At 42.2% G+C, this 14,877-nt stretch overlaps 1 protein-coding gene across 4 annotated transcripts in view; it reads right to left on the reverse strand.

Moving 5' to 3' along the window:
* Nucleotides 1–14,877, reverse strand: part of FRMPD4 (FERM and PDZ domain containing 4) — a 263,554-nt gene that overhangs the window by 104,512 nt on the left and 144,165 nt on the right. For all 4 annotated transcript variants that reach the window (XM_048492800.1, XM_048492799.1, XM_048492802.1 and 1 more), the window contains exon 2: nucleotides 3,450–3,566. In XM_048492800.1, coding sequence (XP_048348757.1) covers nucleotides 3,450–3,566 — 117 coding nt within the window. The remainder of the gene's footprint in view (nucleotides 1–3,449; nucleotides 3,567–14,877) is intronic.

The raw sequence follows: 14,877 nt of genomic DNA on the forward strand, positions 1-14,877 counted from the left end.
TATAGGGACATAGAGGATGGGAGTTTACAGAGGATTCCTGCTAAGCTGAGGGGAGGAGCCACAGGCTGTAGAACTCATAGAACTTTAAGGGACACTAGGAGAATAGTGTGTGTGTTTGGCAATAATCTATTACATTTTCTTCAACTTTGGTGTGTCCCTGATATTATTGAACCCTATTACTTGGAGACAGAATTGGAAAGCTAAGCAGAGATTTGAAGCAGGAATAGGAGCAGCTGAATATTGTAGATAAGAAGAGCTCCATCCAAGGATTTGAGGCCCGGTTGCAAGCCAAAAGCAGAAAGGTAACTATGGAGTTTTTGCAATTACCACCCAATTGCTAGAAATTTAGACAAATTTAGATTTGAACTGTATCTAATTGCCATAGGGTCTGAAGAAAAGCCTGGTAAAGTGAAATCCTCCATATTGCTGCATGTGGTAGGGGGAAAAAGCTCTGGAAATTTATAGAAATTCCCAGCTTGCCCAAGGAGAACATATGAAGTTCAGTGTAATAATTTTAAAAAATGCCCCAAAATAATGAGACATTCAAAAGATTTCACAGGGTAGCAATGTTGATCTTCAGTAAAACAATTAGATTTGAGTTCATTAGCACCTTAGAGATCAACAACAATTTCAGGATATAAACTTCTGAGCATCAAAGCTCCCTTCATCAGACACATTAGAATAAAAAAGGAGATCTGAGTCCTTTTAGCATACATTCTTACATAGGAACTACATATGGAGGGGAATGACTGACACTGGAGGATAAGACTGGAGCTCTGACAGATCTTTAGCTAGCTTTTATAAAAAGTAAAGTAGACTGGATTCAAAAGAGTCTATTTACACAAGGAAATCCTGTTGAAGCAGGACCTGGTAAATTTACAGAGACAGATCTGTTTTAGATAGTTGGATTTTTTGTGACAAAAGCAAGTGATGTTAATGGGAAAACAATCTATTATGGATACATAACAGTGTATACAATAAACTTTTCCTTAATTTATTAACCCCCCTCCCAAACCCAACAAAATTATTGGGGGGAAATGAGATCTTGTGATACTATGCTGTGAGATCTCTATTACCATTATGAGTTGCTTAACAACTCATATAAATATATGAGTGACAAGCACCAGGAGGTGGCAGGCAGGCCAAGTGAGACGGTGGCGATGCTGATAGGCATGCAAGTGGGAATTAATATGGACAGGCAAGCAAGCCAGGCAGGTCGTGGGGGCATCACTGTGGGTGTTGAGGTAGCAGGGAAGGGAAGAAGCAGCAGTGCAGGTGGATAAGTAAGCACAGCAAAGGTTGTTAAGGAACGATACTCTGTAAGGCTGTGGAAGGGTGAGAAGAAGAAAAGTGGCCAGGCGGGGGCAAGTGACAATGTGTGTGTGCGGGGAGGGGTAAGCAGCAGGAGGAAGGAAGGGGAAAATGCCCAGGACAGTCTTCCTGATCCAGCTATGCCTTACCTCTACCCCTGAACTGAGTGATGATCTGGGATGCAGGAAAGTTAGGAATAAAGAGGGGACTGGGCTGGTAACAGATTAAGGGCTGGGGAAAAGGGAAGAGGTCCCAGAAAGTGTCCAAGGGAGGGCGGACAAATGGAAAAGAAAGTGGTGACCAGGCTGGAAATTGAGAATGGGCAGGTAAGAAAGTGAGAGAGGCATCACAGCCAATATAGATGGGGATGGTATTTCTGTCCTCCTACAGATCTTGCAGGTATCTATCCTACACTTTCTAAAGTTGATTCACTTGGTGCTTTTGAAGGAAATAGTGGTGGATAAAGTGAAGAAGAAATTATAACATCATCAGATGCTCCTACCCAGTGGCGGAGCTACAAGGGGACGGGTGTGTGTGCCGTGCACTGGGCGCACGCCTGGGGGGGGGCAAAATTGCCCCCAGGCCCCTCCCTCTTTCCCCAAACCCCCCGGTGGCACCCCCCAGTGCCCCCTTCCCCCACGTACCTTAGTTCCTTTCCTTTTTCTTGAACTTTTCCAGGCTGCAAAAGGCCTGTTGCAGTAAAAATGGCTTGAGGAACTACAGTTCCCAGGAGACCTTGGGGCTCACAAGGTCTCCTGGGAAGTATAGTTCCCATCAGGCCAGGGGGAAGAGGGGCGCCGTAGGGAGGGCACCGCAGGGGGGCCATGGGGGGTGAAATATAGAATGCGCATCGGGCATAGTTTAGCCCAGCCACGCCTCTGCTCATACCCCTCTTCCAATAACACTAGCCCAACCTGACATTTACAGTAGAAACCTGAATTCCAGGCCTTCACAGACTACCTTCACACATCTGATGCAGTATTTACCCTATGACAGAGATACACCACTGTGTCTCTCTCATGAGGTTTTGTGCCTGACTTTGTGCCTGAAAGTTGCTGGCAGGTATAGTCAGCAATTTGCTACATAACAGTAGGTGATAGTTGGTTAACTCAGTGGGGAGATACACTGTTTTGTGTTCCAATGTTATTTTTGTCTTTTCTATTTTAAATGATTTCATTGTCACAGAAAAGTGGAGACTGCAGTCTCACACTTACACAAGGAATGCAACAAAAATAGAAACATCATGCTGTCTACTAAGTCAATGTGTAGGTTACTCATTTTCTATAATACTAAGCTCATGAAATTTTATATGAAGTCCCATTACCAACACAGGAAAAATAAATTGTTAACACTGCATTTCCATGAGCAAGTTCAGAGACATAATACCATTTTTATAAGCATACCTTAAGGCTTGTCAGGTTATAATAAAGAATCTGATATGATTTCCTGAGTCAACAGATATACTATAGATTCTATAGTAACATCAAATGATCTGTCCTAAATCACACTCATCTCACATGATTATATCACCTGCTCACATGATTATATCACCTGCTCAAATCATAAAAGATTTTTAAAATGCTGGGTCACACTCACTATTGATAAACACGTCCCAGTTGTTTCCCCTTCCACAAAACCTAAATCTTAGCAGATAAACCTAGACCTCCCCTTTCTAAAATACAGTTTCTTGTCGCAGGGGAAAAGGTTAATCAGCAAATGCTTAAGCAGTATTTTCATTGTGATAATGTTTTCAGCATATTGATTTTGTGTGAAGGCGAATACTAGTAGTATGCAAATATATGTGTTAGATGGAATGGATTACCAGAAAAGGGGGGAAATGTAGTTCTAAGATTACTGTGATTTAGAAAGCAATGCTACGCAAGTCTGTTTAGTGGAACATACTCAGGAAAGTGTTTTTAGAATCATACTGTTATTTTGCAATATTACTTTATTATTGGTGTTCTCAATAATTTTGCATTCTGACTTTTGGATGGAAGGTTCAACAAATTTAAATGCATACGGTCCCTTGGAACACAAAAGGTTATACTACCTCTTCATTGAAATATCTGAAACCAACACATGTTCGTAATGTATGCTTGAATCAAAATGTCATCCATGCATACAGCTCATTTACTCACTTAATGAAGTAGTCTCTGCCATCTCTGTTTGCCGTCATTTCCCATCCATAGGAAGATCCCTGGTTCAAGCTCCAGGTTCCTGAAGGAGGAGGCCAGCCTGAAGACTTGTTCCTGTGGCTGAAACAATGAAAATTCTTGAGCATGTGTTAAGAATAAGGCTTTCCATGCAGTTCAATAGATTATATGTATCAACTAAAGAATGTTAAAAAAATGTCTCTACACACTTTAGAGTAAGAAGGATCGCTCATCCTATATAGCATCTTTCTAGTTTCAAGTAGGCTTGGAGATTCGGGTGCAACAAATTCCAGATTAGGCCCAAATCTGGGCGAATTTGGGCATATTCGGGAGAAAATCGGCTGAATATGTCCTGCCTGAATATGAACCAATCCGAATGCAATATATTTAGGCTTTTTTGGGGTGCAGTTTTAAAGCTAGTGGCACCAAAATACAAATGTGTCATCTACAGTCTGTCCTGATGACACCACCTAAATTTGGTGAAGTTTGGTTCAGGGGGGACAAAGTTATGGACCCCCAAAGTGGGTACCCATTGTTTCCAATGGGAGCTAATAGGAGATGGAGGCTACCCCCTGGAGGGTCCATAACTTTTGCTCCCCTGAACCAAACTTCACCAAACTTGTGGAGTATCATAAGAACAGTCTCTAAATGAGACCCCAAAATTTTGGTGCCAGTGGATTTTAAAATGCGCTCCTGACAGTCACCCAAAGAAATTGCCCCAGATTCTGTGCTCTGAAGTGCCTTGACTCTATTTTAGTCAATGGGGAATTTCTTGGGGGAAGGCTGTGGGGTGCACATTTTTCAAGGTAAAGCCACAAAACTTTCAGGATGTCTTCAAGAGAGTCTCTTATATCCAGGTTTGGTGACCTTTGCTCCAGGGGGTCAATAGTATGGGCCCCCAAAATGGTAGGGCCCATCTCCCATAGCCCTATGAAGAAAAGTTTACCAAACCTGCGGGTGTCATTTAGAGAGTCTCTTGAAGACACTCTGAAAGTTTTGTGCCTCTACCGTGAAAAATGTGCACCCCACAGCCCTTCCCCAGAAATTCCCCATTGGCTGCAATGGAGCCACTTCACAGCACAGAATCTCCCAGCTCTCTTCAGCAAGTTCTATGGTGGGAAAAAATAATTTTTCCCACCATAGATTTCAATAGGGCTTGCTGTTATACCCAGCTGGCTCTGTGCTGGAGATTTTATTTGGGGCTCTTGGGGGGGGTCTTGCTTTGGGTGGGCTGCTGATGCGTCGCCTGAAAGGAACCAGCCAACTTAGCTGAAGTTTGCATGGGAGGGGCAAATGCTGTGGGCATACATTTGAAGGTGAGCCTGATACCCAGCCATGCAAACTTCAGGCCAAAACGGTGAGAGAAAACACCAAAAATACAAAAAATTCAAATGGACATGAATTTTTTGGATATACCCGAATATTCAGGCATATCCGAATGTGTTATTTGTCTTATTCAGACGTACAGATAATTTTATGCCCGAATAAATCCAAATCCAAATTTTACCTAATGTTTAGGTATTTACCAAGCCTAGTTTCAAGTCTTAAGACGTCATAACGAATCACTTGTTATACACACCATAGTTTATCTACAGACATAAGCAGAGTTATTTTTCATGTATCTCACTGCCCTGCACAAGAAACATTCTCCCTATGTTTGTGGCCACTTTTGGCCCCTTCCATTATACTGTTACCTCTGTAGCTAGAACATCATGAGGTGTGGCATTATGGCTTTACTCAGTAACCTAAATTTTGTAAATTCAGATATGATAAACTTTTGTTAGCTACAAATCTAGGTTTGAAACCCCAGTTCAATGCTAACCAATAAATTCTTAGCTAGTTGAACCACTAAAGTTATAACTAAATGCAGGGTTGATCACCTTCTAGCTCAGTGGTGGCGAACTTATGGCACTCAGATGTTCATGGACTACAATTCCCATCAGCCCAATTGGGCATGCTGGCAGGAGATGATGGGAATTGTAGTCCATGAACATCTGGAGTGCCATAGGTTCACCACCACAGTTCTAGCTTATAAACCAGAGTCTATCATGATATATGAATGAACACAAAGTCATCTTATGCCATATACAACAGTTCGAAAAATAAACAGAATCATTAATCCAACACATTAGCTAAATGCTCACACGCCATAAAGACAGAATTCTACAAAAGATGTCAATGGTATTTATCTTTTTCATACAAATATATATATATATATATTCATACAAAAATATATATATTACAAAATCAAAATTTAATTCAGATGTTCTTACTGTCGGTAAAAATAAAGAAAAAGTCATAATGTACTGAGTTGAACAGGATATTTTTCGCAAATCTATTTTTTAAACTGAAACAAATTATTTAAACACTAACATTATTTATCTTTATTCTCCACATCCTTAATTATTAGTTACTTTACAGTCATTTACTTTGGATTTTCCCATGCTGAGTATAAATAGTAGCAGGATTATGTTATAATCAGCTTTAAAAGCAATCTTTGAAGACCACAGTAGTCTGTTAGGAAGCTGTAAAACGTGCATAATCAAGTTTTGCATTATATGTCAATGTTTACAATGCTCTAATTCCTTTAAAGTAAACAACTAGAGGAGTAAAATTACTGATGTAATACTACAGATTGATCAGCATACATTTACAAACTACATTAAGCTGACAAGGCACAATTCAGTACAAGACTTGCTCTCTATAGCAGCTCAAGAAAGGCCAGGGCCATTTCCCTACTGAGAAATCAAGCCTAGATACATCCAGGTTTCAAAAGAATCAGCACCTTTTCATCGAGGTTTCACCATCCCCACTGCAACATGTTTCTAGTGAAGACATCAATGTCTATCACGGATTCAAACAACGCAGCAATCCCCACGAACACACGATTGGCTCAGCAGGTCTATCCTGATTGGCTGTCATGCCATGTTGGGGCGGGAACTTATTTTTTTAAAAAAAATTCGTGCGAGAATACATGGTGATGTGAGCATGTCAGCGCGCAAACACAATAACCTTAACCAAGCAGCTTTCTTCTGATAGGCCATTCAAAACTGGATCAAAGAGTGGGGGAACCTCTTACCCAAGAGTCACTGACAGAATGTTGAGAACGTTGAGACTGTTGAGACTGTTGAGCTGATTCATCTTTGCTTACCAATGTTGCCAAAAATTTTAACTTTGACTTTTAATGGAGGGGGGCAGGGAGGATCTCCTGTTACTGCTGATTAAAAGGAGACTTTAATAAGCATCTAATTCACTCATCGGGGGTTTTATGGAGAAATTAGAGAGGACAGAAAGAAAGAAAGAAAGAAAGAAAGAAAGAAAGAAAGAAAGAAAGAAAGAAAGAAAGAAAGAAAGAAAGAAAGAAAGAAAGAAAGAAAGAAAGAAAGAAAGAAAGAAAGAAAGAAAGAAAGAAAGAAAGAAAGAAAGAAAGAAAGAAAGAAAATCCAGCGGCTGCAGGGTGGGGGGTGGGGAATCATCTGCTGGAAGGCCCATTTCTCCTGGAAAAAAACAATGCTCTTTCTCCAAGGACATCAAAACCACGTAATATTTTGTGATGGCAGTGGGGGCAGGTGGACAGGCAGCTTGCGTGCCTCCCTTCCATTCCAGCAGCCCTTTTCTGCCCAACAGAAAGAAGGGTCAAGTTTTCTCCTGCCACTCGGTGGGAAGGACGCCTGGTGTGTTCCCTCGGCGGCAAAAGCCGCTGTGCTTCCCTGGTCCGGAGTCTGTGGCTGAGCGGTGGCAGAGCCAGGTTGGCCGGGGCACAGAGAAGCACACTGTGGGGTGGGCCCAGTGCTGTGCGGCCCGTGAGACTGTGCAAAAGTCCCTCTGCCCAGGAGGCCGACAGCATCCCTGCCAAGCACGCGGCCTCCCGCTCGCTTCAGGCAGGCCAATGTCCAAAGAGGAAAGCCCGGTGCCAAGGTGCCTCCCCCCCGTGCCTGTGAATTCCCCAGGCATGAACCCACCCACGAGCCACAAATGAGCAGCCGGCCAGGCAGGAATGGGGCTTGGCGAGGCAAGAAGAAAGTAGCCGGCGGTGGAATGCGCTCTGGAGTGTGAAATTGCAGCCCCTGTTGCACCAGATTGTTCACCTGCCCACATTTGAGCTGGCAGTGCGAAACGAAAAAAAGGCTGCATGCACTTCATGCACCGCCCGCCAAGCTGTCATTGTCTGGAATCCACCGCGTCACTCCCTACGGTGCAAAATACAAATCTGGATCCAATCCCTGATCTTCCCCTCCGATCTGGATTGGACTCGTGTCTTTTGAAAAGGTGCTCAATCATGCAGGTTCTTTAAAGACACGTGATAACAGGTCGAGGGAGCGCCAGAACCGGGATGAATCTGTGTTCAGAGGTGCGGCTGTGGGGAGTTAGTCCAGAAACCTGTATATTTCATGTGAGTATCACGCAATAAATGGGTGGTGGGGATTCGACCCAGGTTTCACTCTGCAGAAATGTGTGTATAGGTAACGCACCAGACTGGAGATCCATGCACAGCTTCCATCCTCATCTAGGAAAAGAAATTACCCATTCTCCTGAGATTTATGAACTTGACAGCATTGCCACAAGTACAGGCCCTGTTAACCATTCCGATCACCGCTCAAATCCATTGTCCTCTGATTAACTTTTATTTTGCCCTCAAGTCACAGCTGACGTATAGAGACCCGATGGGGTTTTCAAGGCAAGAGAAGTTCAGAGGTCATTTGCCATTGCCTGCCTCTGTTTTGTGACTCTTTATTTTCTTGGTGGTCAATACCTAGACTAATTCAAAAAAATCTTAAAGACAAATATACAAAAGAAACCAGAAACCTATCTGTTGTGACTTATAGATAGATCTCTCAAAAAAATCCCAACAGAACTTAGTTTTTATATATGACAGCAGCTGTAAGAATATTCTGTGCACAGAAATTGAAAACTCCAATATTTGCATTATTTTATTAGTGTACTCTATAGTTGTTAGTCATGCAGGTTTGCTTTTTGACCAGAAATATGTAACAGAGATAAGCATGCTTGTGAGTGCATCTTTTAAAAGACTCCTTGCTCCTCCTTTTTCCTTTATTGCTTTGCACCAAGGGGCTGGAATACCATTTCTTAAAAGTCTACAAATGTGGATGACTTTCACATGGACACACAATTCACTTTACAAACAAAGAATAACAAACAGCAGGGCAACATTTGCAACAGTTCAACCCAGCATCATGCACAGCAGGGTGCAAAGTAATACATCTACAGCTTCCCATTTTGTAACTGACTTGGTTCCTCCCCATCCAGAGTTTAGAGATCTCCTGTATGCAAAACTGAAGAACAAAAGATTGATCTCTACTGTTAACTTCCGCCATAAAGCTGAAGGGAAAAGGAGAGCATTTCTCTACTAGAATGCTGGTCATTATAACTCTGCTGCAATAGCAGCCTACCAATTCTGTCTACCTGTACTAAAATTCACAGCTAAAATATTTTTGTTCAAGGTCTGCAATTTCCTAACAATGGGGCAAAAAAATCTTTGCAACTTAAAAAAAATACCTTTCATGAGAATGCTAAGAGCACAGTCCGCTATAGGAAGGTGTGCTACATAAGCCACACTGAAAGAATGGAGCTGCGCAAGTGCACATGTGTTCACATCAAAGGATGGTTATGCTAAGGACTCTCCCATATTGCCGTGTGACCTCAGCTTTCATAGAAAGTAATATTGATTCTGAAGGTTATCACATGGGAAAAGAAGGTTATGCTTGAAGATTTACTGGATACTGCACATACATACACAAATGCTTAAATCAAAGTTCTGTCATTCCCATAAGCTCTGGGAAACTTTTATGTGTTCAGTTGGAAAGTCAATTATACTAAGGCAGGTTAAGCTCCCATCAGATGCTTACCTCATCTGCTTCTAAGGTTGTCAGATGCCAGTCTGGGTGTTCAAAGTCAACATTCATAGGCTGTCAGCAAAAGAAGTGCTAGGAAGCAACAGACTTTTTCACAATCTGTTGCTACCCTCAGCAGTGCAATACAAAGGACTAGTTGTAAACTGCTTTTAAACTGCAGGTAAGCATCCTCAGCAACATAACACGATGATAAAATAGCACAGGACACTGCAGAAGCCACACTGGTCTAAAACTGGCAAGTGTGTAGGGGCCAAAAATGTCAGTGCCAGGAGTACTCCAAACCCCTTCAGCCACAGTTCTGTCCCTGGTGCCCTGCATACCATTATGTCAGAAGAATCACCAGCTTAAGTATAAACATACCTACTGAATGCCATGAAAGAGAAAACAAAGTCCTGGCCAACAGGTGAGTTTTGACTTAGTCCCACCTTCCCCCTTGATGCATTTGACTCCCTCATCTCTGTTTTCCACATGCATTTTCCCCCAACTAAGCAATGCTTTTTATGAATATGCAGTTGGCTACTGCTAAAGCTAGATGAATACAATGGCAAACCACTTTTGCTACTGTCTTTAAAACCCTATTGGGCTGCCATGTTGAATGTGATGACAGGATTGTACATATACACAAATTACTAAGCTACTGTTTTGGGTAGTATTGTCCTCTCCTTTTACTTGGGAAAGTCCTTGGACTTTGTATACCAAGATATCTTTGGAGAAAAATATTGATATTATTAGAATAGCCTCCCATGTAGGTACTTGCCCAAAGGGTACATGTTTGCAAGAGGGGACTCATCTCTGCATCTGCATTGCTCTGGAGCTATGGGAAGAAAGGCAGGATGATATAAGGGAAATGTGCTAGCTCTGGTGTGCAATCATTAAATGTTTCCATATATGGCTGGCATGGTGTTGGTGTTGGCATACTGTTCTATAATTGGTGGATGTGGTTGATGTTTTTATGGACTTCAGTTCAGTCACTGTTTTCCCAGTTCTTCAGAAGTGAGTCCTTTGTGCTGATTTTTTTCTGCTCTCTTCTGAGGATGCACAGGATATTGAAAAGTTACATTGATGCTATACCAGCATCAGCAATGTGCTAGGATCCAGCTGTGAATTATTCGATTTAGGAAGAAGCAAAAAAAGATGAATAGGAAGCATCCTGGGACATTTCCATGATACTCACTGTATACTATTACATTATAGAAATTAGTATGAATTATGTGCTTACGAATAGCATCATACAGGCCCGAATGATGCATAGAATGAAAGTTTACATTGCATCTTTCACAGCTAGTGGCAACATTTGGGGGATGGTAAATTACTGTGGCCATATTTATAAGACTGATTTGTGACTACACTGAATATTCAGTTAATAAATCATGCCTATACCTTATTCTGAATCCAAATTAGAGTTAATTGTCCTCACTGAATTATTATTAAGGAAGTTACTATGGGGTTCCATTAAAAGATTATTTCCTCTCCACCTTCAAAGAGAAAAGTCAGAAGATTTCTCATAAAGCAATTTTTTAAAAACTCACAACAAGGTTCTATGATGAGATTCTTCTTCCTTATTCCACATCTTAAAACTAAGACACGTGTGATGGACTGCTATAAAAAGGGTTAAACTGCAGTCCTGTCACAGAGAAGAAACATAAAGCGTTAACCCAGAGTTTCCCCTGATTGGCTGAGCTGCAGTTAGCTGTAAGGGCCAGAGGGTGTGTGCTTGTGAGGCAGTTAAGAGAAGTCAGGGTCAAGAGTGAGAGCCAGAGATTGAGAAAGGCAGAGCGCCAGAGAGATAGAATTCTCAGAGTTGAGAGGAAAAGATTATTATTTCACCAGGGGCTAGGTGTTGGTGAGGACTGAGGAAGTCCAGAGTGGTTATAGGATTCTTGTGTCTTGAGTCCAGAGGGGAACCTAATCACGGGGACAATACTAAGACCACATGAAGAGCTTGGTTATAGTCTCTGCAGAGACAGCACCTAGACTTGGGACAGGAGAATCTCTGAGGGAGGGTGTTTTATAATTGGCAGAGTCAAGAGAGGATTAAGAGGAACCCCAAGTTTGTTCTGTTTAGCCCAGTTTGAATACTCTTTGGTGGAAACCAGAGGCATAGCAAGGGGGGAAAGCGCCAGGTGCACTGGTGTGTCCTCCGCCCCGCTCCGGAACACCCTCGACACCCCCACAACAGGGGTGCGTGCCCATTGCATCGCCCCCCCGTCTCCTTGGAGCTACGCCTCTGGTGGAAAGGGTGGATAGTTTGAGGTATTTGTTCAGGACTGTGTAGGAAGGTTTACCCTGAAGAAAGTAACTGAGTGAAAGAAGATCTATTTGAACTCAATCAACATTGTATATGAAACATCTGCAGTTAATTACTAAGAACAGTCTGTGACATCCAAGCATTCCTGCCTAAGAAAAAGTAAAGCTTAATTATATGCAACACCCAATCTAATAAATGTTTTAGTTCATTTTCTCATTAAAAAGTCTCACAGTGTCTGTTTTAGAGCACCTAAACCAGACTGTCAGGAGTAAACAGATTTGGAGGGGAAAGAGAGATCTCCTCACAGTGCTAAATTTCCCTCAACAGTGGCAGCGTGAGATAGCCTGACAGGATCAGCCTTGAGGAGCTTGGGCGGGGGGGAGCATCTGCATTTGACATATGAAGAGCAAGTGCCCTATTTTCAAATAGAAGGAGTAAACTTTGAATAATAGACTACATGGGCTATTAATCAAGCACTTCATTCTCTATTCCTTTTCAGGAATACTGAAGTTAGCAATTGGGGGGAGGGACTTTGTAAAAAGAATGACAATCTAAATTGTTCCTTCTGGCACCACACAACTCATTCCACTTTTTACCTAACAATATGATTTACTTCACAACTCCAGAAAGACACTTAAGATTCTCAGATCTCCCACACTGAAAGGATGTGGGAATGCTGGAAAAAAAATGGAAGCTGTCAAATAATTGGATTTATGAGCTGCCCGAAGCACCTGTCAACCAATTTGATATCAGGAATGCACAAGGCAAGACAGATTAAGTAAAAAACAGTCAGCACCAATTGAGAAGAACTTTGTAATAAATTCTGAAAATTACTAACCAAAATATGGAGGGACACTGAATTGGATGCCATCACAGATAGGTACTCCTGTGGTGATTTTGATTTAAACAAAATAATTGCACCTATTAAGTGAATTGCCACTGTGAATGAGGACCTTCCACTGATTGCTTCTCATCCTCTGCTGAGAGAATTCAGATTTTCATTTTCTGACACATTGTTTATTTGTTTGTTTGCTAACTAAATGGTAAGTGAATTCTCTAAAAAGCATTACATAAAAATAATAACTCATTTGATGATCTGTCTATCATTTGATGATCTGTCTATCATTTATAGGGCCCTTTCTTAGCATCTGAGGTACTTTGAACCTATTCAATGGCATACCTGGGGGGGGGGGGTAAGGGACATTTGGCTCAGGTGCTACTTCCCTTGGTCACATCGGGTACATTTGCCCACCTGCCATCACCTTGCCCACCCTACTTGCTCACACTCCTGGTGCAGCCACTTGTCCTGCTTGCAATAGCAATAGAGCCATTTCCACACTTGCCTGAGCACCACCACAATCCTGCCACTCCACGTTCACCTCACCTCCCTCCCTGAGTGCTTCATGACACTGCAGTGGGGCAGCCTCTACAGCCTTCTGCAGGTGGCCCTTTCTGTGGCCTCCAGGGAGAGGGGATCTGGCTTTGTGGAAGAAATGCAGGTGGGGGTGGCAGTAGCTCTCCTGGGCTCACCCTTTCTCCCCATTCTGTTTCCCTCGTCTTTCTCTCAATTCCCCTCATTCTGCTGCCCTTTCTCTCTGTCACCATTTCTCTCCCCCCCCCCAATTCTATTTCTCTCGATTTGTATCATGGAAGCTCATTGGGTGTCCTTGGGCCAGTCACTTTCAGCCTAACCTACCTGGTAAAGCTATTGTGAAGGTAAAATGAAGGACAAGAGCATAACATTAAGTCCCTTTGGTTCCTATCGGAAAGAAAGTGGGTTGATAAATTCCTGAAGATTCAGGTATTCTCTCTCTCTCTCTCTCTCTCTCTCTCTCTCTCTCTCTCTGTGTGTGTGTGTGTGTGTGTGTGTGTGTGTGTGTGTGTGTGTGTGTGTTGGGGACAGAAGGAAGCTGAGCAGGAAAATGATGTCATAGAGTTTACCCTCCAAAGCAGTAATTTTCTCCATGGTAATTTATCTCTGTAATTTGGGCTCTACCTGAAGGTTGGCAACCCTAATTTAATGTAATTTCTCTGAGTATATGTAGATTGCTCTGGGAGCATAAGCAACTTTCCAGATGCTCGCTGCGGTGCGGAATCAGTTATTGCCCTAGGTTCCATTTTCTGTAGATATGCCACTGTACCTACTATTTCAATAATTCTTGAAGTTACCTTATACTGAATCAGTTACCTTATACTGAATCAGATGCTTTGTCCATCAAGGTCAGTATTGTGTCTACTCAGACTGGAAGAACCTCTCCAGGGCCCCAAGCAGAGGCCTTTCACATCACCTGATCTTTTTAACTGGAGGTATCAGGGACTGAAACTGGGACCATCGGCAAGCAAGGAGATGCTCTGACACTGAGCCACAGTCTTTCTCACAACCTTCCTGTAAGTTAAGTCTTTATTATTATTGTTACACTGTGGATGGAGAGTCATTTAAGTCCAGCCTGCCAATGGGGTGCTTACATTTATGGACCTTAAAAGTATTAAAGCAATTTATATTATCTTCACCTCAGGACTAAAATTTCCTTCTTTTTTTCACAGGTAGGGAAGAGGTTTTACCTTAGTTCTTAGGCGAGACAAGAAGCAATGGGCAATGCCCAACATGGTATTCATTGGTTGGGGTAAGGTATCTATGGGTATTTAACCCCAAGGAGAACTTCATGCCGCCTTTTTTCCCTACCAGACTTAGCTAGTGCCAGAAGTCAACAGTTCATCTTTCCCTGGAAGCAAGTGTGATCTTAGCATTCAATATGTCTAATATGGAGAAACTTCCATTATCACAGTGTGACTGAAGCCATTACTGAAAAAAAGAAGAATCAATCTAATATCAATCAGTATATTAAACAAAAAAACCCACAATCTATTTGAAAATATAATCTGCAACAAATATTAAAATAGCTTTCAAAATTAAAAAAAATCATGAAACAATTTAATGTTCCATCATTTTCTATAAGATAATGGTTGGATCCTATAGATCCTTTCTGCTAATGGAACTGGGTACCGCAAGAGGAACAAGTTCGTGAGTGTGAACTGAAGGACAGGAACACAAGGGCTCTTGGTTCTTTGGTTTTTAGTCGAGACTTGTGGCCTGTGCTTCCAGATGAGCAACCCACAAAGGCAGCTGGCAACATTGCACCAGAACCAACTTGTGAATGGATATGCAGGGTCACAGACTGCAAGAGAAGATAGAGGAGCTCTAGGTACACAAATCCACAGGAGCAATTTCTGGGCTAAAATGCAAAAACCTTAGCAACAAAGCTTGAATTGGGGGGGGGGGAGGAGGGGGGTT

The sequence above is a fragment of the Sphaerodactylus townsendi genome, linkage group LG04 (genome assembly GCF_021028975.2).
Source record: "Sphaerodactylus townsendi isolate TG3544 linkage group LG04, MPM_Stown_v2.3, whole genome shotgun sequence".
In the NCBI taxonomy this organism is placed as follows: Eukaryota; Metazoa; Chordata; class Lepidosauria; order Squamata; family Sphaerodactylidae; genus Sphaerodactylus; species Sphaerodactylus townsendi.